Below are 26,914 nucleotides of genomic sequence, written 5' to 3'. Positions count from 1 at the left end.
CACGTTCCTTACCTGCATCTCGATTGCTTCCTATCCTGGGAAAAGAGGTAGTTAAAACTTTCTTTCCTACTCTTGTTCCCTCTTCAAGGTGAGATAAGCCCCTCCAATGTGTTCTCCTAGCATCCCGACCTCAGCACCATCACTTTACATTTATTTGCCCCTGTTCCAGTTGCCCTCACTGGGCTTCTTGAGAACAGGAACTGTGTCTTCTTTAGGGCTCTTACCCAGTGCCAAGCACAGGGCTGGCTATAAATAAATGGCACAGAAACCACATGCCATCTCCAGTGCAGAGTGAGGGAGTAGATCTGACATCACTCAGATCTGGGAGACAGTTACAGAGTGCCCTCTGTGCTCAGGCACCATGCCAGTTGCTCACACATTATTTGCATTCATTACTCTCAAACAACCCTATGGCATAGCAATGATTATTGCTACTACCACAGATAAGGAAACTGAGGCTCAGAGAGGTAAAAGGACTTGCCTGAGGTTACATGGCAATGGACAGCGTATGGATGTGAGCACATGTCTTGTGGGTCCAAGTTCAGAGTGCTCCCCCCACACCAAATTTACTGATTGCCCCTCCACAGACACAGGCCTTTATCAGGACTACCAGGAGAAAACATGGCCTTTGCACAAAGGGAACTTAAAATAAGAGAAGACAAAGAGAACTACCTAGAGATCCGTTAAAAAGCAGCATGTAAAGGTAAAGGGCCAACTGACCAACACGCTGGGGAGACATGGGGATTGGGAGTGATCCCGGGTAAGTGGGGTTAATCAGAGGAGGCCAGGCTTCCTAAGGGAGGTGACATTTGAGCCAGCACAGCCAGCAGGTCTGCAATGCAGAACTGGCTCACTGAAGAGCAGGCTCTGCTCACTTGGAAGTGGGTGTAATTAAGTCCTTCCCCAGCAGCTGCAGAGCTGAGGTTGCTGGGCTGCCGCTGGTGTATTGCTAGTGCCCCCCTGTGCACAAAGGAAGAACTGAGCAGCTTACGGGGCATCGGTGGTGGCACTGCAGCTACCTGTGCCCTTCACCAGCAGCATGCATTTCAAGGCTGACTGCCCCAAACCCAAATTTTGAAACAGCTCCTTCAGTCTGAGTAACAAATAGCTAAGCAAGTCTTCCAGCCCAGAGGGAGACCTGCCCTTCTCAGCTACCCTCAGCAGTGAGAGCCTCCGGCCTGGGCATGCTCTTCCATGGGTGTGCTGTGGACAAGGCGGAGCTGGAAAAGCCCTCCAGGGGAGAAACAGGGTTTGCACTGGGGGCCCAGGCTCTGTGCAAGGCCAGTCCAGGTGAAAGAGCCCCCCGGGCTGGGAGGAAAACAGTGTGTGCTTGAGACGTCAGTGTTTGTGCCTAGCTTTGTTTTGTTGGGCAATTTTTCCTCTGGATTTCAGTTTCTCCATCTGCAAAATAAGTGCTGAATCGTATTGGAGTTGATGTGGGTATCAAGTGCTCACTGCCTCTCCCGGGCCCTTCCTGGGCTCTGTGGGACAGTGGTATTGCTCACCTCCTCTCCCTCACTGCTCCTCATTCTCTCCTTTCCCTTGCAATTAGTCGGAAAGAATTTTCCTGCTTTAATGGGTTAGACAGTTTATTTAGATTAGAAAATGAAGGAGACACGTCCTGAGGTTTCTCTGGCTGCAGCCTTCAATTCCACGTGAGAATATTGAGCTCTGATCCAGAAGGGGAGCGGCACTTCTCTTCCTAGTTCAATTCAATGGACATGTATGTATTTATTTAGCGACTATTATATGTCAAGTGAAGTACTTCCCCTGCCCCAGGCAAACTAATAATCTGGAGAAGATACCTACTTGCATCTTAGTAACTGTAATATAGAATTATATCTTTGTTATGCTTACATCTCTGTAGAATTACCTATGTATGAGGACAAGAATTGGAGAGAAATAGAAAATAAAAAACATAAGAAGAGTTCATTTGATAGAGCATTGGGAAGGTGGCAATGGACAGCTTTTATTGTTACAGTGTTGTCTATGCAAACACACAATACACTATCACAAGTATAGACAGGTGAGTATAATGGACACAGGGTACCATAACACTGGGGACAGAGTCCCTGTCATGATGGCATCTAGAAACTCTTGCTACAGATGTCATTTCAATATCAACATTGAAGGAGGAAGTTTATACACCCAGTGAAGCAGGCCATGGAATAAAAAAATTAATAAATAGATTTATTCATTCATTCAGTCACTCATTCACAGCTGCAGATACGTGGATAATTAATACATAGTCCATGCCCTGGAGGAAAACAAAGGGAGAACAAACAGGAGTCAAGAAAGGTTCTTTATCAGGTGAACACAAACCCAACAGAAGTGTTTTCTTAATTAGCAGTTAATGACATCTTCCCATCTTCACAGCTCACTGTTTATAAGCAATCTTTTGTAAGAATTATTATTATTATTAATATTGTTGTTTATTCTCTGTCTACAGGGCCTTCTGGGAGAAGTGGGAGGGAGAAAGAAAGTGAGCACACAACATGGAGAAAGGCGTTGTAAATGGAGGTCTGGACTGGGCTTATAGCAACTGGAAAACAAAGCTCTAAAAGAGAGTTTGTGAAAATTTGAAAAAACTCCTTAACATGTGAATGAATCCTGAACTCATGACACAAGCAGCTCCCTCTGCCTCCATCCCCATGGCAGCCTAGGCAAGGATGGAGGGTTTTGTGTGGTCTACCTTCCTTTCTCCCAGCAGCATAACCACGTGCTGGCCCTCTCCGTGCCCTCGCACTGTGCTGACACCAGGCAGTTTTACCCAGCAGCCCACATGCACATGAATTCTCTTGGCAGCCTGTCGTGTTTGGCTCTGTTACAGAAGCCAAGCCAACACTGGGTGAAGGAGTCAGGGTGGGGTAACTGGTTCACTGAAAGCTGGGGATTCAGGCAGTCCCTCTCCTTGCCATCTGGTTAAATGTTGGGGCAGCCCAGGGAGAGACAGAGCTCAACTCATGTCTGCATTACCAACCCTTGACACCAAGAGAAAGTTCACAGAAGGAGCACACCCCACTGGTCAGAGGAGAGTCTGATGGCTCTTGCCGAGGAGGATGGCCACTTGCTGGCTAGGTACATTCTGTCTCACAGGCAGGTCTTCAAGGACAGGGCACTGCCAGATGAGCTCTGGAGGCCTGCTCCATCCTTGGCTTCCTATTGGCTGACAATGATTTGGGTTATCAAAAAACAAACGAACAAGCCTAAACTTCTCCCCATCTCCACCATTACCACAGAAATCTTCACTCTTCAAAGAACTCTAGCCTTAAGTTCATGAGAATAAAATAATCCCCTTTGTCCTGCCCACCCCGCTTTATATAACATTAAGCACTATGAAAAAAGTACGTCTTAAGAAACACATGGGAGCTCACACGCTTTTTGTTTATGTGGCTTTTCCAAAACAAGCAGTCATCTTTAATATCCTTTTCTCAAGCTCAATCCAAAAGCAAAGTTTCTGTAACTAAAGGAATGAGGAAATTTAGTGCAGAAGAATTTGACAAAAATCAGACTTTTTCCCTCGAAGAATGTATTGAGGCTAAAATGAAACAAAACAAAAACAGCCTCTACAGGAGAAAACACATCAGACAAGGACCTGCATATTTCTATTCACTTTACTTTTTAAAAGATTATATGTCCCCATTAAATTCAAGACTAAGGAAATGGCTGTGGGACAGGCACAGGGGCACTGAAGGGTTAAACCCCTTTCTCTTCCTCAACGGTAAGCTGGGAAGATGCAAGAAGAACCCTGGTCAATAGACAGATATATTGACTTGTTATTATTTAAAGTTGTTTAACCAGGTAGAGATAAACGAAAGCTTTCAGCAGCTGAACTATCACACAAATCACAATTAAGGTGGCATATGTGTTTGGAAGACGTAAAATCAATTCCCGCGAAGACAATGTTTTAGTCTCTGTTTGAACTTGGAAACAGAAGTAAATTTTCAGCAGCAACAGCTGGGCTTGTTCCATCCAGGAGGCTCTCTATTAACTGTACAAGAAGGGCCTTTATTACCTCTTCTAATGGTTTTCCTCTATGCTTTCGTCTTCATCAAAAAAGCCAAATTGATTGCTGTGGTGCTGTTTACTGATGTGGCGTTGACGACAGAGGCAGCTGAGTGCCCAGCCACCCCAGTATCTGGGCCTCTCTCTCTTCTGTGGTGTTTATTGTTTATCAGGAGAAAACAATAGACCCCCGGGTGCCTATGGTTAGGCTGGGTGGAGGAGGGAGATACGGCCTCTTTCTCAGCTTTACTCCCTAAGGTAGCCTGCTCTGAACTTGACTAGAGGGGGGAAAGCACGTGTATAGGAAAGGGATGCATTTGTGCATCTAAAGTAATCTCGGTGATTTAATCAGCCTCCAAAGTTTCTCCCAGTGGGAGGTGACCTCTAAGGAATGCATGTCACCATTTAGCATTTTAATTATATGAATTTGTGTGTGTGTGTGTTGTCCTCTTAAGTCTACCCTATGCTCCCAGAGGCAGGGAGCATATTTAATACCACTAGACACTTTTGGACTCAGTACAGTGCTGGTACATAGTAGACGCTCTTAAAAAGGGGGCCAGGGACGTTGGGAATCCACTGTCCAAAGGCCTAGATCTAATCCACCTGTTCATCGCATTACCCTTTTCAGTCTTTATTCAAGATAGTTGATGGGAAGTGAGGTTAGTGTAATGTTTTACTCCTGCTGAGTTCTCCGTCCTTTAATTAAGATACGAAGGTGCAATGTAAGCAGGATGGAAATGAGGGTGGGGCATACGTTGCCCTTTCGGGGACAAATATGGTGAGAAAATGGAAGTTTGACTTCCTCAGAGCAGGAGGTAGGGTGCAAAGACACTGGTTCTAGAGTGAGAGCAGAAGCAGAAGCAGATCAGGATCAGGAAAGCAAAGGACTAGCAGCCAGGATACCTGGACACCAGTTCTACCCCGGGTGCTGACTAGCTGTGAGACCTAGGACAAGTCATTGGCCTCTGCGTTGTAGACGCTTTGTCTGAAAAATATGCATGGTGAAGCTTAAGCTTCTTAAAACATGAAGACTTACGAAACTATGAGATTAGTATTACTACCGAAGAGAAACAAACAAACAAGCCAAAAAAACGTGATTACAGTAGACTACCTGTTCTACTCAGGCCTGCTTGCTTTCAGGCAAAGGAAGTAGGCACACACCTGGATTCTCCCTCCTCAGTATCTCTCATATCTACCTCATCCTTTCCAACCCATGACCACCTCCCACAGCAGACACTCAGGATCACAGACACGGCTCACGCAGAGCTCTCTTCCTCCCCCGTTTCCTGCCCTCCTTGTGATGACTTTCTCCCTTTCACTCTGTCCAGTGTATGTCTACAAGGCCTCTGCTCAAATGAAAATTTTGCTCGCATCATGCCTAAGCTCAAAGCCATAGATTCATTCTTTCAATAGATACTGAACTTTACCATGTACCAGGCACCGTTGTAGGTGTTTGCGAAACAGGAAGCACAAACGACATGCTGTCATTGAGTTAGGCATGGTGGAGGGGGGTACCCTATAGGGTATCCTACAGAGGATAGATGATAGGCAGATGAGTAGATGGAGAAAAGGAGAGATTTTTGCATAGACGTATACATTTAAGGTCAATGGTTCCCATTTGCCTGAATGGAGTGATGTTTGATTAAATATAGTCTGTATTTCACAGTCCATAATCTATCTTCTTAAGCCGTGATTTTTCTTGATATCTCTTGTTTTATGCAAACAAGAAAACAAAGCAAAGCTATTCCCTTTTACTCATATGATGCTCTCTTGTGTGCTTGAAGCCTGGAATTAAATTCTTCTCTCTCCTCAGTTCTTTGTAGGGTTGACGATTCCCTCCTACATATTGCTTCTCTGAAGTTCACAGACTGGTGCACAATTTAGGGTCAGACACCCACAGGGCAACACTATCGGGGGCTTTTTCCTCAATAGGAAAGTTAAAAGTGTCAGTGCTGAAGGGCACAGGCATTTCCTAGACTTGACCCTTGGAGCCAAGAGAAGGTCTTGGGACATGGTGCCATTTTTTCCCAAGAGATGGAAGCCCCTGCCTTCTTTTCTGAAAGCTCACAAAGAAAGCACACTTACAAGAGACTTAAGTGACCTGCTCCTGTGTTCAGTAAATAGAACCCAATATGTTTTGCAACATGGGGCCAACCCTGGGAACAGAGGGCAATTTGGTTGAACTGGAAAGAGCATGCAGTGCGGACTCAGACAGACCTGTGGTGGCTTCCCAACACTGCTGGTCTCTAGCAGCGTGCCTCTGAGTCTCAATGAGGGTAACACACCATTCCTGAGGGTGTTCTGAATATTATATGAATTAGTACATGTGAAAGCTCCTAGCTCCATGTGTGATTTCAATAAACACATAAGTGTTAGCTTTTGGCCCTCTCTCTGCTCTCCCTTGTGCCTGCCTTCTCTCCCCGTACACACACTGCTATTGGCATAACACAGTGTGCAAGGAATGGGTCTGCAAAAATATAACATTCACCTGTGGGCTTCACTGTGCTAAGACAAAAAGCATATTCACAAGACAGCATTCTTCACTCCCATGGCACCTTCCACTTCTTGTCTTACTCTCCTCCTCAGCAGTTTCAAGTTTCTTAAGGTTCTCGAGAATTAAGAGGAGAGAGAGGGGCACGTTGAAGAGTGCTGGAACTGCCCACGGAACAGAGATCAGTACAGGAGAGAGCAAGGCAGGGACAATAGAGGATTCTGTGAGGAACTCAACAAGGAATCGACATCAAAGAGGACTCATTCAAACAAGCAGACTGACTCAGGCACTGGAGTCACCATCACACAAGGTGGAAAATAGGAGACGGAGAAATCACAAATGGGTTGTCCACGCTGCCTGCTGCAGCACTGAGACTGAGACCCTGGCTTCATCAAGAGAAGAACCGGTGCCTTTGTAACTGAGGACCTCTGATGAGTCCCTTTACTGTCCTAGCCAGCTCAAGCATGCAGCTACTATTTCTCTAATAAGCTAATTCCCCTGAGACCTTTACTGACGAAGAGACAGAAACTGAAGTGATTTGGTCTTGTAACCAGAGCAACCGTCCTTGCAAATCCACCATGCAGGGAACAAGACCAAGAGCAAAAGAAACAGGCTCCATGGGTAGAGCCCAGTCTGCCTTCATCCGCGAGCACAGCCAGCCCAGACAGCACCTACACACCCTGCAGGGTCTGGGCACATCCTCTATGCATCCAGCGTTGGTTTGCTTATCTGTACTCCAGTGACCGGATGGAGCCCTAGGGAAAAGGGAAGAGGAAGTGCGTATTATTTAACACTTAGGAGGTGGGCACTTTTCTAGGCACTCTGCACATTTCATTTCATGTGATCCTAACAAGAAATCTGAAAATATAACATTTAAGCAGAGCCGTCCCTCACACTATTCTAGACCATCATGTGTGGTTGGTGTGGGGGTGGTTTGGAAGAAGGAGAAGACAGAGCAAAGGGTCAAGAAAACAAATTCATTTATCGGCTACCTCTCTGTGCCAATCATCTATAGGCCAGGAGCTTGCCAGGTACTTTTCCATTACATCTTTTTGTATGCACCTCACGGCAGTGTCATGGCATAGTTACTGAGACTATTTGCAGATGAGTAAACTGAGGCTGTAAGACATTATGCTGTAAGCTCACAGGCACACACCTAGTAAATGGCAGAATCAGGACTTCACCTTAGTTCTCTCCCACTTGCAGATCCTGTTGCCTCACCTCACAGAAGTACACACACACCCACGGGCTCAGACTCCCACGGCTCTGTGCTGACACACTGAGAGAGCCACCTGGACAATCATCTTGTCATGAGATGCAGCAAGATACCATGGCTTCCCACTGAGATTCAGCCTCTCCTCGTTTTAGGAGGGCCCCTCTGGGATCATTGTGAGAAATCTGAACAGAGCGAGAAGTCTATCTATATTCTTGAGTCATTCAAATGGAATGTATTCCTCTTAGTCAGAGGTCACTCTCTGATGAGGTTTGGAATCTTAAGAAACTTTCTGAAATTTGTTCACAAGCAAGTGAGCATCAAAGGACTTGCCTCACTGTAACAAAACAGATGAGTTGTAATAAAACACTTTTAAACACTCTCAGTGCCTGGCTATTCCCTCATCACTGGGTGAATTATGGTTTGGCGCTTTGTATTGGACATAAGAATGGCTAAATCTCACCTGGGTGGTGGGACAGCTGTGCAGTTTCCCCATTCCCCATTTAAATCTTCCATTACTTCCTGACTAATCAGAGATCTGCTCTCTACCCTTCCATCAGAAGAAGCAATAAAAACAGTACCTTTCTAAGACAAAATCAAAATACAGAGGAAATGGAGGATGAGAAATGAATTGCAGATGATCCAAAGAGCTAGAGTTCCTATGGAAGTAAAGTGAGAGGCAGAGGAAGGAAATCATGCATCCCTTGTAGATGATGATGGATATAATTAGATGACTCAGGAAATGCTGATGGTGCTTAAACTTCTCCACCTGGACGTTCTAAGGATGCTTGAAACTGGATATTTCAAAAACTGTATGGAACCTCATCATCCTCCTAAGTTGTCAAAATCATAGAATGGTACCATCTTCCACCCAGCTGGCTAAATTGAAAACCTGGAATAGTCCCCATATTTCACATTGTCTATGACTCCATACATCCAGCCCTTCCCATTTGATCTACCTTCTAAAAATCATCCCAATTTTCCTGCTACTTCTTATTACACTTCATCATTTCTCACCTGAATTATTTCAATTGTCCCAACGTGATTCTCCCTTACCAGTTTGACCAACGCCCACTAATCTGCCCTCCTGCCATGGTGATCTTTCTACACTGCAAACCCAATCTAGCCACTCTACTGATTACATGCTTCCATGTCTCCCCTACCTCTTTTAGGACAAATCCCAATATCTCAGCATTTCTTGTAAAGTTTTTAAGGATCTTGCCCTTGCCTACCCCTTCCGCCTTGTCTCCTGCCATGCCGCCCCCGCCCTCACCCCTCTTGGGATAATCTGCACTTGTAGTTCCTTGGCCTTGCTATGCTTCTCGTGCCTGTATGGATTCATCAAGGACGAGCGTCTCCCTTACTCACTTGCTCCCTTCCCTCTCTTTTCCTAGCTGGTTTCTTCTTCTTCAAGACTCAGCTCACATCTCATCTTCGGAAAGTGTGTCTTGAGCCCTGCTCTCTGGTTAGGTGCCCTCTACCGGGCTCCTCTGACCCTTAAACACTACCATGTTATGCTGGAATTTTCACTCCTCCCCGGACTAGGATTTTCTTGAAGGTAGACACTCAGGTTCATATCCTCAGCACTTGTCATATATTAGCTATCTAATAAAAGTTTATTAGATTGAAAATTAGGTTCTATTTTCTTTATTTTTTCAATATTTCTTTGAATTTCTTCTCAATATCTTCCCACTTTCCAAGCTTGCATCCTTGAATAATCTAACAGTCAGAGATTGGTTTCCCCTTTTTAAACTTCAATAAAAAATATATGTAATTTTTCCTTTTTTGAAAGAAGCAAACACAATTGAGATTGTATCATACAGAAGCTCAGGAAAGGAAGGACACTGAGGGAAGGCTGAGGGAAGAAGGAGAAAAAAACTAACGTTTATTTTGCCACTAACATGTACCACATATTACGTTTAATAACCCCGCCCCCCAGTCACCCTAACAACTCCCACAGGCAGTCTCCTGAGGCATTTATTATTACCACTGTATTAACAAAGATGAGATGGAAGTTCAGAGAGGGAAGAAATTGGTCCAAGGTAACTTGTAACTTGTGAGGCCAGAATTTAAAAACAATTTCCCCCTGTATCACACACACACATCACACTTTGTCTCTGAGGAGAAAATACTAGGTTGGAGGACTTTAAATAAAAGGAAATATGTCTTACAGGACATAGCAAATAACGGAGAGATAAAAAACTGTAAATATTCTTATTTTTGAAGTAAGAGATGCTGTTGGGAAGCACTTAAATGCAAATAAGCCAAGTAGTTTATCCTAAATTCCAGAGTTTTAGGCCACTCTTATCTGGAGAAACTTGGGTTAGAGGAAACTCTTCAGCAAGTCCACACTTAATCTCTGCCTCTCACCTTCAGTCTCTGATATGCCCAAGCTCCCACTCATTGTTTTCTCTTTCCCTCATTGGATGACATACCCCATCAGAAAGACTCTTGGAGCTTTGAGATCCAGCGAAAGATAATATGCTCTATAATCCCATGTGGGAACGAAACTTTATATTCTAACCAGATTTGACATTCTAGATGGTACATCTCCCTCTCCAGAAGATCTTGTGTCAGCTTTGCCACCAATTGCATAGTGTGACCCTTTGGACATTTATAGTTTTAACTCCTTTAACCCCTATAAAACATTTATAGTTTTAACTCCTTGGAAAGTGGAATGAATGGTACTTATTCATCCAACAGATATTTATTCATTCTTCAATAAATATCTGAAAACTGAAAGGTGCCATGGTCCCAGTACCCCATTTATTTTTGCAGTAATGTCTGTTCACCATGTCCACTGTCTATATTAGCTCTACATCCCAGCTTTTCATCCTTGGGGGGGACAAAGAAGCTTCCTAATCATCTCCCAATATTGCTCCCTCTGCAGTCACTTTCACATATCTCTATCATAACATTTGCCATATTATGCTGTAATTTTTCTTTTTATACAGCTGTTTTCACAACTTGGATGTGAGCTCCTTAAGGGGAGTTCCTTACTAAATGTAATGCATGGATAAATGAATAAATGGAAAAAATTAAAGAAAAAAAGATTTCCTAATGAGCAAATGAACATGTTAAAGGAAGGTAGTATCGTTTGTAGCCTGAGGGTTTTGGATTTCAAAACTGATCATAGGATTTGGTACCAATTAGTCTCATCCCCTAGTTTTCATCAAAATAAATAATCTATTCAAGAGAAAATCAAACAGAAAAGAAAGAGCAGTTGCCAGTTGAGGTCTCTCCTATCTGTTCCTTCAGTCATTTGTTATGTTCATTGCATGACTGCGTTCCCAGTGTTAGAAAGTTAAACATGGGCATCTGCTTATCTGGGTATTTCCACTCCACTCCCAGTTCCCCATCTTCTTCTTATTGTAATACATCATACTAGGAACAAATATGCCCTTAATATATTTCCTGAAGCACTTCTCTATATATATGTTTTTAATAGGGTGTATTTTGGGTGAGGAGAACAAAAATGCATCAATTGTTTAGCTGCTATACATAAGAATAACTAGATAAATCCTCTCTTGCAGAATGGAGAGATAACAGCGAAGATTTTCATTACCTTGAAGTGGGTTGGTAAATAAGTATGTGTGCAAAAGGCTAGCTGGAGGATGCTTGGTGGATGGATTGACAAGTGAGGAATGGATAGATGGTTTAAATAAATAGATAGGGAATGGTCATATTAGGGAGGTGTGTGAGTATATAGATGGAACATGGGTCAGATAAATGGGGAAATAATATGTGAATGAATAGGTGAGTGGTTAGCTGATGGAGGAATAAATTGATACATTGATGATTGATGGAGCTGAGTGGCTAGATGAAGTGAAAGACTGATAAATGTCTATGCCAGCAGGAAAGTAGATAGATGAGTAAATGATGTGGTATGGACAGGAACAGGAGAAGATCAGGTGTGGATGAGAAGAGAATATTAAAAGGAAGAAGTAAAAAGAGGGGAAAAGAGAGCACTAAAGGTATTAAGATGGTTAGAGGAACTGGAAATTCATTTCATCAACAAGTCATGATTTTACTAACAGTCTGAGGAAATTGGAAACTCTCAATCATTGGTACCTACCATTTCCCTGGTATTTTAATCTACAAGGAACATGATCTAGTCTATCAAGTCATCTGTGTTCCATCCCCTGTGGGGGAGACTAAGTCATAAAAGGTCGAGGATTAGCCCTTGTCTTCCTAGGAAGCCAACAAGAAACAAACTTCCCAAGTCCAACTCAGGATCTTTGGCCGGAGAAGCTAGCCATGCTCTCAAATTAACTGAAAAATCTTAACCCACTTTCTGCAAATTCCCAAACCATAATTAGCCACTGGCCCAAAGCTTTATTCAGGGTAAGTCATGAAAAACCTAATAGTTGAAAGAGAAATCAAAACCGTCCAGAGAATTTTGAACTAGAATATGAGGGGTATAAATTCACAAATGGTACAGATGAGGAAACAAAGACTAGCAAGGTCAAGTGCCTAGTCCAAGATCACCTATCTAGTTAAAGGCAGAACTAGGAAGCACTAATTGATGTATAAATGCTTGATGAGAAGCTGAGTTGTAAGAAAGAGGGTAATGTCCATTCCTTCAGAAGAGAATGTGTGATGAAAGTAGAGGAGTTAGAGTTTGATTGAAAGAGAAAGGCATTTTAGAAAAGGCAATCAGGTCAATGGAACTTCTTTTCCAGGTCTCTTTCTCATGTTATTATTCATATGTATACTACATTAAAATCTAAGATTGAGACAATTAATCCCTATGCTTTTAAGTATGTATGTACATCATAGTCACCATATCTTCTCATACTTACTCTTGTCAAAGTGGTGCTTAATTCACTGGAATCAAACCACAGGAACTGTTCAGGAGTAGAGTGCCCAAACTGAGCAGTATCTGCTCCATATTTTTCTGAAACTTCCCTTCCGAATTCATTTTAGCCTAGGTCAATAAATAATTTAGACTTTGAAGTTGCAACTGCACTTTACACTATTTATAAATGGCATAGATATTTGATATACTTGTGTAAAATGGAAAATGCTTAGACTGCCTTCTACCTTCATATAGTGTGTATGTGCATGTGTGTGTGAGAGAGAGAGGGAGAGAGAGAGAGAAATAGGCTACTCAGTTTTCTGATTGCATCTACTCCCCAAAGCCTAAAACACACACATGGGAGAAGCATAGCCTCCTTCACTTTTCTCCATTCCTGCATACTCTTGGGATGTCCTAATAAACAGCCCCCCAAAAGTTACAAATTTCTTTGAACTTTATTGATACACTGCACAATCACAACCATCTCGTATTCATCCTGAATTAGAAAAGGTTACAACTACAATGTAACATGCACAAAATTCAGGTAGTATATTCACCCTTAATACAATTATAGACAGAAATCAAGTCTTCATTGATTTTTAAAGGAAAAAATAAGAAAGAAAATAAAAGAAAAAATAACTCTAGAAGGTTGACAAAGTTATACTCTTGTATCATGTGATAAATTTTTAAAGCATTTGAACATAGATTTATTTTAAGGATAATTGTGAGAATGGGCACACCCATTGTCTGACACAGCTATAACGGCACCATTGATAAGTCATATATTTTTTTTAAATCTAGAATTCTCTGAACTTGACAGATACATTTTCGTATACCCACACATTCCTCACAACTGCACTTTACATGTCACAAAAATTTCTGAATGATTAAAAATGCTCCCTTTAACTAACACAAGGGCAGCTATTATTACTTATCATTCTATTATTGATATTCTTATAACTCTGCCAGTAGTGTAGAACGTGGCCCCAAAAGGAGAGTAGAGGGTTCACAATCTTTCTTTCTGCATTCAGTGGCATGGAACAACTGGAACAACTGTGTGCCTTTGAAAGAAACAAAAAGGAATCTCTTTCAAAACACTGGAAATTAGGCTTAGCTGACTACTTTCAGGATGAAGACAATTGTGTCTAATTAAGTCCACTCCACGTTCCTTTGGACTCTGAGTACTCTGCACCTGACAGCTAAATTGCACTGGTTCAGCTCTATCTTTTTGCCACATCTTTTAATTGCATATCTATTTCTTCCTCCTTCCATTTACTTCTCTTCTCTTAAGCAAGAAAAGAGGGAAATGAGATTGGCATTTTATTTGTTTGCTTTTAGTGATCATTAGGTGTTCTCATCTTCTGGTCACTTTTAGAAAACGTTGTCTTCTAGTTACACACCTGTGAAGTTGTGCTGCAGCTGCTCTAACTTATTTGTCTTTAAATAAGAAGACAGGGAAGCTTTGGATAATAGGAAGGGAGGCGGCTGGGTAAAGTTTTCAGGAATAGGGCTTATGCAAAATGAAAACAAAAGATTCTCATTGTTTGAGAAAAAGAGAAAAAATGAGTTTTGCCAAGAAGAAAAATTGTATGCTGCTTCCCCTAATTCCAAACAGATTGAACTTCGCTTTTTTTAAAAAAGAAAAGAAATTGGGTTTTTTTTTTTTTGGTGGGGGGATTTTGGAGAGAACTTGTTCCATGCATTGCAAAGCCAGTTTTTCTCTGGTGAGGACTCGGTAACACTGGGAAAGACGACCCTGAGCCCATATCTCACCTCATCTCCAGACATTCTCGCCCCCTTCTGCTAAAGGGGCTGATGATATCCATGCACAACGACAAAGGAGGAGACATTCCCAATGGCACTGGAAGAATCAACCAAAACTAGAGCAATCAGTTTACAGCCACTCCTAAACGCAATTTCCACGATAAATTCTCTTTGGGATCAACTGCCCGCTTTGAGGTTCTCTACTCTTTTCACGTGAGAGTTCTTCCAGAGTAGGTAGAACTTGCTGACTCCTGCATGTTGAGAGCAAGTTGACTGGACTGATGCAGAAACATATCCTTAAACTCATCCTTGTTTGTGGAGTTTCTGGAGTCCCAGAGCACACTTCCCACTAGAATAACCACTCCGCCTGTGAAATGTATCATCTAATATGAAGCATGGGTTTCAGGGGAAAGACGTCCAAGCCTCTCTTACATACAAAGCCTTACCTTTTCTTTTGTTCAGTTGGTAACAGTTACAGCAGAATAACCATGCACAATGCTCTGGGAATAAAATACGTGCATGTTTTGACCACCACTCCCCTATATGCCCTCCCTCCCCCAGTTAAAACAAGAATGAGAAAAACTAAACGCACTTGCTTAGACTTGTAAATGACTGTATCAGGCACTTGACATTAAACTACTGAAAAACGAGCTTGGCAAGGGCCTTAACACTAGCACTTTCATTGGCATTACTTTGGTGGAAGTACATATGGACTTTGTTTTGGGAAGGGGAAGGGTTTCAGAGTAACTAAGTTGCTAAATTCCTCTCGCCTAATCTCTTGATAAGCCTTGTTTGGTTTCCTTCTCATGTGGAAAACCGTCAAGAGCTATAGGTTACTCAGAGATTGTTTATTTTTCCATACTTTACCCCTGCCCCCACTGAACCATTGGCACCTTGAAAAAAATCTTTCCAGCTGGCCTTATGTATCCACCCTCCTTATGTAAAGTTGAAAGAGCATTTGTGAGTCTGGATATTGTCTTTAGTCACTATTTACTGTTCTATATACTTCAAAATGTTGAGTAGTAGCTACTGTCATATGGAGCCACCCCCAAGCAAGTAACCCAAACAACACAGCAGCTGGAGCATGTCTGTCGTGAACAAGAGTCATGTTCTTTCCCAGTGCCCAGTCCTTGGGTCTTATTTACTTGGTTTCCTTTATCCCAGACAGATGAGGATTGACTGTAGGATTGTGTTCCTCTGAAACGTGGCTGGAATAAGTAACCACCAGAGGTGCTTCCTGGTATCCAGTGGAGGAGGGCAGCACAGAGTGCCCTAGTGACTGAGACCCAGCCTCATTGTGTTGGAAAGGTGCTGGAGATCTTCCTGGCCAAAGGAGGATGGGTTTCTTCCTCTAGAACAGTCTTGGAGTGAAGAACATGTACAGCTTGTCCATTTCAAGCACTGTGTTCTTTAAGACCATCCACTCCCCATAGCCTCTACATTTATTTTACTACAAAGTAACAAATTTATTATCAGTAGAAGACTCAAATGACACATTTAATTCTCATACAATTTCTGACACCAACCCGACTCCACGTGCTGAATGTGGTGACGGTTCTGAAACATTGCCATCCAACCTTTAATTTTGACTTTGTGTCTGTTGGTGGAACTTGGAATCGATATGCCACTTTTGGCCCATCATTTATGTTTCCAGAATCTGGCTCCTGGCAGCTCACTAGGAGATGCAGATGTCTGTTTACAGCTGGCAAATGTAATATTAATTTCACTCACACCAGCTCTAACTCTTATGAAAGCGCCTAGCTTTTTGTTTGCCAAGACAGTCTATGTTTGTATGTGTACACATATATTCATATATCTATGTATATATATCTATGCATATATTTCACTGTGTATGTCACGTTCATGTGTCATAATGGACAAAAACAAAGAGGCCACTTGTATTGGAGGAAGAAGATCAATTAAGCGCTAGAGAATGGAACTCTATAGAGCTCATATTTATTATTTTTTAGACTGTGGACCTGAAAGGGTTTTCCAGCTGAGGCGGGCAGGTCTGTGAGAGAGTCATTGCTGATGCTTCTTTCTCATCCTCTCAGTCCATCAGTCCCTGCAGCAGAGGCAGAGAGAGGCACTACCTGCGTGGTTTTCAATGCCGTTCTTTTGGATCACAGGCACCCTTGCAGGCTGAGTCCTTCTTGTCCCAGAAGATGATGCAGAAAGGTCAGGTCAGCTCTTGTTTGTATGCTGGATCTGCTATGAACATGGAGAGCTGAGGACAAAGCCCCAAAGCCCCTGGAAAAGCAGCCTGTATCAGAGGAAACTGTGTGTCACTCACACATTCCCCCTTCTGTTTTCAGTGTTGTATTAATCAAGTGCTTGGAAATTAAGTCAGTTGCTCAAGTACCCTCAGCTCAGAAGAGCTTCCTGAAACAAATACCAGAGTTGTCAACACACCCGCCATGTAATTGGCTTCCATCAGCTTTGTACTGGATATTTTTCAAACAGGTTAAACCAAAACTGGAGCAGAGAGGAGACAATAGCTGAAATCATTGCACTCAGACAAGTGGATTACTCTCTTCGCATTGCAGAGAGAGACGTGTGGTTTTTTCCTTACACTCTTCTTGTTAAGAAAAGTCAGCCATGGAGTAAATCTCATAGGTTCCTGACATGCACTTTCTTGAAAGGCTGAGAAAAGCATGAAGGTTGGCACGTTGGCCCTTTGAGTGTGAAAGAAGGAAACACAGTACTGCTCAAGGCTTTTTCAGGGCTGATCTGCTTCCCAAGAAGATGTTTTTGGAAACAGTCTCTTCCGGGAATAGTGAGTGACTGACCTTTAGATTGCTACTTTGGTCCATCAGTTAACAGCATCTACTTTGGGTGGATAGAACACCACATTCCAAAGAGTCCACGACATATTGCTTTTCTATGTTGTTGGCCTGTGAGATCATTGGCTTTCACATGAGACGTTGATAGGTAATTTTGAAGATGGCAATGTCTGCTGAAGGTAGAGGAGAAATGAATACAGTGGAATAGACACAGTATGATTAGAAATTAATATGGTGATGAATTGATAGTGAGTAGTGGGGAAAGAAACAGAAAAAAGTATTAGATAATTACAGTGATAGATTGATAAATAGAGTAAATAGATTGCTAGATAGGAAGACTGGTGGGTAGATAATTGGATGGAGAGATAAATCAGACAACTGAGTAGATGGATAACCATATGATTACTTTGATAGCTTGATAAAACGTAAATAATCAGCCATCTATGCATCATTTTTTATGTGTTAGACAGCATTTTTTAAAGAGAAGTACCATCCTCCAAATGCTTCCCCCTTTTTTTTGTCCCTTGACTTCTCAATTTTTAGTTTTAGTTTGTGTGCATAGCCCCAAACTCCTAATCCCTGTAGCTGGTGGAGAAAGTGCATAGGGCAGAGCGGTTACAGAAGATGGCAAGATTATATGTATGTATATATATGGATATGGATATATTGAGATAAGTTCTCAGAAAGAGGGGATGTGACCCCTAATGTAATTAGATAATAATAAACTTGGAGGGAGGGATATGTACATTATAATCAGGAAAATGGTCCATACCTTAAAAGACACGGATAATAGGACACTTGGATATAACTCTTGCTGTGCACTACATTGTAAGTCAAGTTGTGTCTTTAGAGTGTTTATCATGAGGCACATTTTTTTTCCCAAATGGAGCTTATGGTTTGGAACATGGTGGGAGGAGAGGTTGGTGGTGATGATGATGGGGAGAGAAGCAGAGGAAAAGGAAGGGCCAAGGCAGCAGGAGCAGATTCTATTTTGGACACACCAATGAATGATCATCCTACACATGGTAGAACCCTGCCCACCCCTCCCCCCAACCCCACTCATTCAAACTGGAAAAAACAAATCAAATAAACAAATCAAAACACCTAAAAATTTAAAAAATCAAGAAGAAGAACAGAAACAAACAAACAAAAAGAAGCCCAAACTGGTTTGCCCTCCGCAGTGTAGATTAAAGTCTGTGATATGGAGAAGCAGGCGTTGCTCAGAGGACCTATGGTTTCTTATCAAAACTTGATGAAGAAGTGGGCAAAGAGGGCCCCTGATAGCCAGAGACAAGCCAGCGCTCTAGAGGCCGAGTTTACACCATCAATGACTGCTCCAGGCCCTGTGTAGGGGAAAGAGAGACAGACCCATTAGCATGTACCCAAAGGGTACCATACTCAATTCCTGACAAGCAAATAAACAGACATGCTTCTCTGTGAGCATTCCCCCACCTTCCACCTCCTACCGTGGACCCTTCCAAGTCTGGATACAGGGAAAGTATCCATTGGGAGTATTGAGAAACTCAAAAGGGCAAATCACTGAGATGCCTTGACTGCTACAGCCTGCTCTTCAAGACTGGGGCTTGAAAAATTGAGGAAGTAGAGGGAGGCAGTGGCAGTCAGCTAGGCCTATGGGCTGAAACATTAAGGCAGCAGACTGGGTGAATGATACGGCAGGACTGTTGGCTGCTTCACAAGCAGCACCTCTAATTGTACACTATCCTTGGAAACAGTGTCCAGTGCAGACAGGGCTGAGAGGGGAAAGGATAAGAGGCACGGGGGAGGAGAGAGACGGAGTGGAGAGAAGTAGGTGGAGGGGGAAGGAGAGAGGAAAATAAACATTTTGTGAGCAACAGGAGTCCAAGTGTCAATGTGGCGGACTTTTCGTCTTGTGTGACTTAGGTATTGTGGAAGCTCCTCCTGAAGTCACTGAGGAGGAATGAGTAAGTATACTGGAGAGTTTTAAAGACTGGGATTGGGTTTACCCCAGTAGTCAGCGGTGCCTCCCCAAACGCAACAAAGAGGACTCAGCATTCTCAGTCCAGCCTGTCACCTAGCTACTCGGCCTGACGGACCTCTTCCTTTGCCTCCTACTTCTTCCCTCTCGCTGGCCCTTTCACCGAGCTGCAGTGAGTCATTCTCATTCCACTGTGAAATCAGACCACAGAATCATAAGTGCTATTCCTTTCCCTTCATCTGCTGTCCTCAAGAAGACAAAGCACATGAGTTGGGATTATTGTCCTAACCTCTTCCAAGGTCCCGGGGGTGACGCATCAGTGTCTGATGCTGACCTTGTGCTTGGGGAAGTATGGGTCGCTCCCGTCAGCAGTGAGCATCCAATGTTCTGACTCCAGGGACTGCAACACGGACACCTTTCCTGCCTCTGATTTACAATGTTCACAATTCTCCTATTTACTAAAAGTTCATATTTATGTGATAGCTTGAGAGTCTGGCTCATATTTCTCTGCATTTTTGTTATAAAGGATTCATAAACAAGGGCAGGATCCAGACCCCATCCCCATGCTACAATCCCCATGGAGGTTCCATAAATGTTTATAGAAAATAGCCTGACTCTGGGGCTTCCATCAGTCCAGACATTTATCCTAAGGAATCATACTGGCCTGCAGAATGCACTGAGTTGGAAAATGCCCAAGTTGAAATTCAAGGTAATTTTCTATATTGTCTTCTGCAAAAGATGAATGATTTAGATATTTAAATGAGTTTATAAGGAAATGAGCAATGCAGATTTGTTAAGACCCGTATGTTTCTTTAAAGTATCTTGCGTTTTATATATATATATATATATATGATACATATTAAACTAGTTATATATAAGTGTATATACATGCATGTGGTGTATGTGTGTGTCTTTGTTTAATTCATTATGTTTATAATAACTTAAGGAGCAATTGAAGCTCTAATAAGCTCCACTCCAGACAGACAGAGGTCTTAGTGTAGGAGTCAGTTTATTCCGAGTTCTACCAGTAGACTTAAGCATTCCTGTGGATGTCATACTACCAGCACAAGGTTGGACAGAACTAAAACAAGGAGAAGAGAAGTATTTTAGGAAGGCAAAGCATAAAAGGGTAAGATATGGAGAGAGAAGGAGGCAGAATCATAAAGAGAAATGAGTATTTCTGATGGTGTGGCAGTGCCATAAGATGTTTGGTGCTGACCAGGCAGAGTTAACGACCACTGTCCAGCCTGAGTTGAGTGTTCCAAATTGTGGAAACAGTGAGGGTGAATCAGTAGACATAGAGGCTGCTCAGCTTGCTTAGGATGCTAATGATAACACATATCTATATCGTGCTCTCTGTGGTAAGCATGGCTCTAAATGATAAATATATATCAACTCACTTAATCTTCACAAAACTCTATGAGCTATGTACCAGTGGCATTTTTTAAGTGGGGAGGAAACTGGAGAACAGAGCAGTTAAGTACCTTACCTCTGATCAGACAAGTTATACATCTAGAGCGAGGTTAGAACTGAGTCAGTCTGTCTAGAGTCTCTGCCCTTGATTATTACAACTCCACTTCCTCTCTCTGGAAAATGATCCTTTGTGCATGTTTTCTGGGGACCATAGCATCATGTGGTGAGAGGAATAATGGATTGGGAATCTGGAGATCTGATTTCTCTATGTGACTCTGCTATTCCCTCGCTAGGTGAAATCTCTTCTCTGGCCTGGGTTCTCCCGTCTGAAAACGAGCGAGAGGAGAGTGGGATTGATGACCTCTAAGGCTCTTTTCCTGTTAGCATCCTGAGTTATCGTATGAATGGAAACTCCACAGCTGGTGCTAGAAGGGACAGCTGGTGAGCAGCCAGATGGCCTTTTCCAGTTGGTATAAGGCCCTCACCACTCTGGCTTTCTGCACCTGGCATGTCATCTCCTGAGACAGCAAGAGGGCGTCAAACATTCTTAGACCCTAAAGTTTCCCTTTCTGGCCTCATTTTCTATGCAGTTTCAGGGAGCTTCATTCTTTAGCAGGTATGATGAGTCCTGCTTTATAGAATCAGACAATATGGCCATTTACTGCCAAAGCACCTTTGGTCAATCAGTCGATGAGAAATGACTGAGCTATTCTGGCCAAAGAGTTAATCTAATCCACTATGATAGAGATCAAATCTAGCATTGCTTTCATCCTACGGATCCTGGACACACTTGAGATTCAGCAGCTGGGCCAAAGGACAGTACAGGGAGCGGCCTACAGGAGGGCTCTTGGAATGTGTTCAGAGCAGGTAGAGCGTAGCTCACATCTGTGTACCCCTCTCTTGATTGGAAGAACGTGAGACAAAAGTTGTCAGCAATGAACTGATTCTTTACTTGCATCTTTACAGTAAATCTGATTCTACTGGAAATGAAGAAGAGGAAGCAACTGGGTTGGGTCTGTCCCATAGGGCTTCTGTGTGCTAAAGCCGCTCATCTGATTCCGCAAATGCTTCTCTGTGTTTTAATAAAGAAGAGATGGATTGCTGCTGTTTATCTAATTGTTGTGGTCCCATCCATGCTCACTCAGGGCTCACTTTTGCCCGTAGGCTGGTAGGAGGCTTTTACAAATTTTAGCTCAAGGAATTTATTACAGGGAGGCGAAGCTACTAGAGGAACTCTTCACCTGAGCTCGGCAGTGGTAGCACTAAAGCTTGAACTCACGTTTGCGGAAGTCTATTTGAGTTTGGCTTTCCTATACCATGGTTTCTGCAGATAACAGCTGCATGGACTTCTCTAGGTACATGGGACCCATGATAACACCAGTTTTAATTTCAATAAACAGGGTCAGAAATTCAAATGGTGTTTTCATTCTTCTTTTTTTTTCTTTTCTTTTCTTTCTTTTTCTTTTTCTTTTTTTTTTTTTTGGTGGAAATAAGGAGAAATGTATTTCTTATCTCAAACCTAGAATCCAGGATCTGGAAATGTGAGGCAGATTTTTAGTTATGTGTTCTACTACAGAAAGCTAACCTGAAATGCACCTGGATAAAGGACAAGTGTTTGAAGAAAAGATGGGCCTGAAAGAAAGACTAAGGAGCAGAGACCATTGACACAGAGGCGGAACAGGCACCTGAGGAACGGTTTTCCATGCGTCTGTCTCCTCGGCTTCATTGCCTTATCTTTGCAGGCCTAACCTTCCTTCGGAGTAAAGTCGCTGACCACCATAAAACTGCAACTAATCCTGGCAACTTTGGAGTCAGACCAATTTGGGTTTCAGTCCTGACTGTGTCTTGCCAGTTATCTGATCTCAGACAAGGTACTCTTCAGCTTTGTCACTGAAAATAGGGATAATAATAATGGGAGTTTACAGGATAAAAGATCAGTGATTAGCACGGTGCCTGGTGCAAAGTAGTCATGTGACCTTGGTCACTGCTGCTCTGGTGGTTCCACACCTGCTACCATCCTCTTCTTAGTTCAGGCTAATATTGGCTTATTTCAATCTTTTCTAAATACCTTGAGTCTGAGGTGAGGTTCTGGTAGCTGAGAGTGAGGAGGTGACATGGGTGAGATAGGGAATCTGCTGCTGAGAGCGACCGTTGGTTCGCTGTGAGGCCCAAGGAGGGTGTGGGTACTGAGCAGGGCTCTGGAAGAGGTCCAAAGCCAAGCTCCATGTCAAGGTCCAAGGACAAAGGATCCCTCTGGAAGGGAAACGGCCCCAGGCTAGCCTTGGAAAGCCAAAGCCATTGGCTCAGCGGGTATTTCTTGGTGCCTGCCATGCACAGGCTCTATTTTCAGAGAGGAAGATAGACACAGTCTTTGCCCACAAAGAGCTTGTCCTCTGTTAAGACCTTGGACATCCTCAGTCCTTGTCTAAATTAATGAACAAATATTTTTTTTTTCTTTGGAGGAAGATTAGCCCTTAGCTAACATCTGCTGCCAATCCTCCTCTTTGTGCTGAGGAAGACTGTCCCTGAGCTAACATCCGTGCCCATCTTCCTCTACTTTTTATTGTGGGATGCCTACCGCAGCATGGCAACCAAGTGGTACCACGTCTGCACCGGGCATCCGAACCGGGGAACTCTGGGCCGCCGAAGCAGAATGTGTGCACTTAACCGCTTTGCCCCCGGGCCGGCCCCCAAACAAGTATTTTTTTAAACCCTCTCGGATTCTGAGAAGAAAGACGTTTGGGACAAATAATCCAACACCACTTTCCTCCAGGAATATCCTGCCTCTTGGACAGTCTTAAGAGGATTGAATTCAAGTGTCAGAGGGGACTGACTTTGAGTTCTGGCTCTGCTACTCGCTAGCAGGACGGTTTTGGGTGGGATGGTCAAGTTCTCTGAAACAGTCTTTTTTAATGTATAAAATGAGGGGTAGTTTTGTCTACATTGGCAGAGTTGCTCTGAGGATTAAAGATGATGTGGAACATCACTGAGTACAAGGCTAAACAAATATTAGGTGAGTCAGAACCAGGACAATAATTCTTGATCTCTAAAATAGCATCTTTTGTGGGGATTCTGCTTTAAATAAAGAGACCCTGTGGAATTCTAGGTTCTCAAAGATGACTGTCACACACTAGCTGAAAGCAGGTTGGCTGTGGCTGGCGCATGCCCTGGTCTCCCCGGAGAAGCCCTGGGGCGGCTCCAGCCAGACAAAGCTTCCCAGGGAAGGAAAAAGGCCAGTCTCCTGAAGAAGCATATTTGGAAGCCCAATTCTTTCTCTGGGCAAATGCCACACCTAAGGAACCTTTATTTCTGGTTAACAGCGACTCAATTCAAACAGAATGAGTTGTTGTAATGCTGTTACGAACATCAGGCTTCAGTAAATATTTTCAGGGGATAAATTGAAAGTGAGAACATGTCATTGAACCTTTTCCCCTTATTCCAGCCCCTCCTTTCTCACCCTTTTCAATGCTAAAACTTAATTGCTTCCTTCATGCCTGAAGCTGAGCATCTTTGAAAATAAAAGCTTAAGTGATGATACAAAGCCACAAAACAAACAGTGAATGACAATGACAACAACTAAATACCTCAGGGACAGATATGCAGACAAAAATAAGTTAGTCTTGAGCATATAGAATGAAGAGATAGAGAGACAGAAATGATCAAGAGATAAATTCCAGAAATGGTAAACGGCATAAAGGTCAATTGGTACACGCACTCTGGGCTGGAGGGAAGATGTTACGGCCAGATGTGAAGCTCAGCAGGGGTGAGACAAGTAAATAAAGAAATAGACAAGTAAATAAATAAAATCCACTTTGGAGAGGCTACTTATTTTGTTAAATTAAATATACTGAACATTAGATTTTTAAAAAGCAAATCTGATGGAGGGCTTAGGTTAGAATGAAGCATCAGAGCTGACAATCCTGGAGCTAAGAGTTTGCTGCCATATTCAAGGGGTGGCTGATCACCCTCTGGAGCAGCAGGTGTTGAAAATCAAAGTACCCAAACTCAGCACAAAGCTCCCAGAAAAAATATACAAGCTTACTGATGAGATCCTGCCTTGTAAGAGATTTCGAAGCTTAAAAACAGAGTGTACATTACAAACGATGAAGGTATTAAAATGTGTCACTGTTTCTCCTTTCCATGATTGCAATGAGAATATGGCACAGTTCTTCAGCAACAGTAGACTGTGTAGCAGTAATTCTACTAAAATAGCAGGTGGTAGGGTGATGACATTAAAAAAAGAAAAGAAAAGGTGACCCACAGGCAAGTTGAACTTGGTGATAACAGTGAGATCAATGAAGAATCTGAAATCTAAGAAGATACAGTTTTGTTCTGAAATTTGGATGGGTTTTGTAAGTATGAATATGAACTATGTGACCTTCCTAATGAGGAACCAAAAGGATAATGATGCTCTTGGTGATTAAAAGAGGAGCAAGGAAATCTAATTAGCGGATGCACGCGCTCCACTTGTTGGTGAAACATAAACCTATTTTCAGCAGTGCAGGCTTCAGCGGGCTGGTGAGGGAGCATCACTCCCCTTCAAAGGGAACTTTCCTCCATTGTCTTTAATTACAGTGAAGACATAGCACTGCATTGTTTCACAAGGAAGATTAACCGGGCTTTGCAGCACAAAGAGGACATGCAGTTAAGGAGGCAAGAAAGGGCAGCCATCTTTGTTTTCTTCTCTTCAACATTGCCTGTTTTGTGCTCACCAAAAAGACAAAAGCTCAAGAAGTTAATTCAAATCTGTCAGCTCATCACAGACCTGAAAGTGACAAGACTTTAGTCGATGTCAAACCGTAAGCTCTTGTGTGTTTGCTGACATCAGCACACCCTGAACGCTCAGTGTTAAATTCTAAATGCTTAGTCTAATAGCCAGATGTCAATGATTCAGATAGAGGAGGCTGGGGGTGCGAGAGAAGGACAAGGAAGCTCATCAGGAATGAAATGTGAAATGTCTGCATATTTTTTTTCTAATATGTTGACATTTTGCAGGTTGGGGAAAATACAAATGATTACACTGCTGTCATCAGCTAAAAGCATTGGTATTTCTCTCTGACTCATTCCCTCCCACCTGGATTTAAATTGTGGATTTGGAAAATAAAAATCATATACATTATCAGCAGGAAACGGACAAATATGTGCAGCTTTTGATGTCTCTGCAAAAATAAATCATTTGATGAACGTCTTCCTAAACGGTGAATTGGAATGTTGATGCAGTCTCCCTCACAAGGAACATGTAGGGGTGGAAAAAATGCACTAAATTTCAAATTAGAGCTTGGATGGATTGCAGGCTGGAATGCAAGGGAAAGCATCAGAGAAACAGTGATCTGGCTTCCTTGGATGGGAAGACTCCAAGTCCTTTTGGGTCGCTGGCCTTTCTTTGGTTTTTGAAGAGTTTCGCACAGAGGCTATAACCCATGCCCCCCACTGACTGGAAGATATATTTATTAATTCTACAGATGTTTACTGGGCAATAACCATTGCAAGATACAGCGCTACATCCTTTAAGTGCAGAAACAAATACAAACAAAATACAAAGCTAATGGCAAGCTACCACGAGAACCCAAAAGATGAGTAAGCAATTCTTCAGGGGGGTTCAGAAACACTTTATGGATGGGGTACCACTGAGCAGAACCTTAAAGGATAAGTATGATTTTATCAAGCAGAGAAGTGGGCAAAAGCCTCCATCCATGATCCCACAAACATACCGAAAGAGACAGTATACACATGGGTTAGAAAAAGCAGGGATTAAGGTCAAACAGACCCGGGTGCAAAACCTGGTGTTGCCTCGCCTTTCTACGGTGCAATTCCTATCTGCGGGAATTCAGTCACATCACTCAAATCCTCTGAGCCCCAGGCTCTCCTTCTATGAAGTGGAAATAATAACAGTACTTATGTCAAAAGGTTCTTAGCTGTCTAAAGCCACGTGTAGCTGGCGCTAATAGCCAGCAGCTTCTTCATCCCTCTAGTATAGCACTTATACTCTATTATGCTATTGTCACTGTCTATGTACGTGTTTGTACAGGTTGGGAGCTTTGTTCCTCTTTGTACCTCAATCCTAAGTCTAATTCCCAGCATATAGTAGGCACTAAACAAACATTTGTTCAAGAAATGAACTAGTGGATGGATGGACGAAAAGAACTAACGGATGGATGAAACAGCCTTGTCAAGCCTTAAATGTGCAACAGGATCTGGCGTTCTGGGGCATGGAGACATCCAGCATGGTGGGTGCATAAAAGTGGGGAAACTTGAGGCTCTAAGGGTAGGCCGATCTCAGAGCAAGAACAGCTTCCTAGGCTTTTCTGGTAGGTAGTTTTCAGCAGGATGTGAACAGGTTCGCTCTGAGTTTTGGAAGGGTTGCTTGGCCCTGCAGTGGCAAATTGGAGAGGGATTACCAAAGATGAGGGAACCGGTAAGAGAATATCATAATTGTCCAGATAAGGCACATGCCACAATGTGAGTGACAGTGGAATGGAGAGCAAGCAGT

The 26,914-nt window shown here is 42.8% G+C and overlaps 1 protein-coding gene across 9 annotated transcripts in view; it reads right to left on the bottom strand.

Moving 5' to 3' along the window:
• Nucleotides 1–1,950: 1,950 nt before the first annotated feature.
• OPCML (opioid binding protein/cell adhesion molecule like) overlaps nucleotides 1,951–26,914 on the bottom strand; it is a 1,013,450-nt gene continuing 988,486 nt past the window's right edge. For 8 of the 9 annotated variants that reach the window (XM_070489898.1, XM_070489901.1, XM_044752638.2 and 5 more), the window contains one exon: nucleotides 7,261–18,397. In XM_070489898.1, coding sequence (XP_070345999.1) covers nucleotides 18,297–18,397 — 101 coding nt within the window. In that variant the 3' untranslated portion in view covers nucleotides 7,261–18,296. The other variant, XM_070489899.1, reaches the window with a different exon arrangement.

This window comes from Equus asinus, chromosome 20 (assembly GCF_041296235.1).
Source record: "Equus asinus isolate D_3611 breed Donkey chromosome 20, EquAss-T2T_v2, whole genome shotgun sequence".
Lineage (NCBI taxonomy): Eukaryota > Metazoa > Chordata > Mammalia > Perissodactyla > Equidae > Equus > Equus asinus.
Note: the sequence above shows the minus strand (reverse complement) of the source record. Positions and strands in the feature narration are given on the sequence as shown.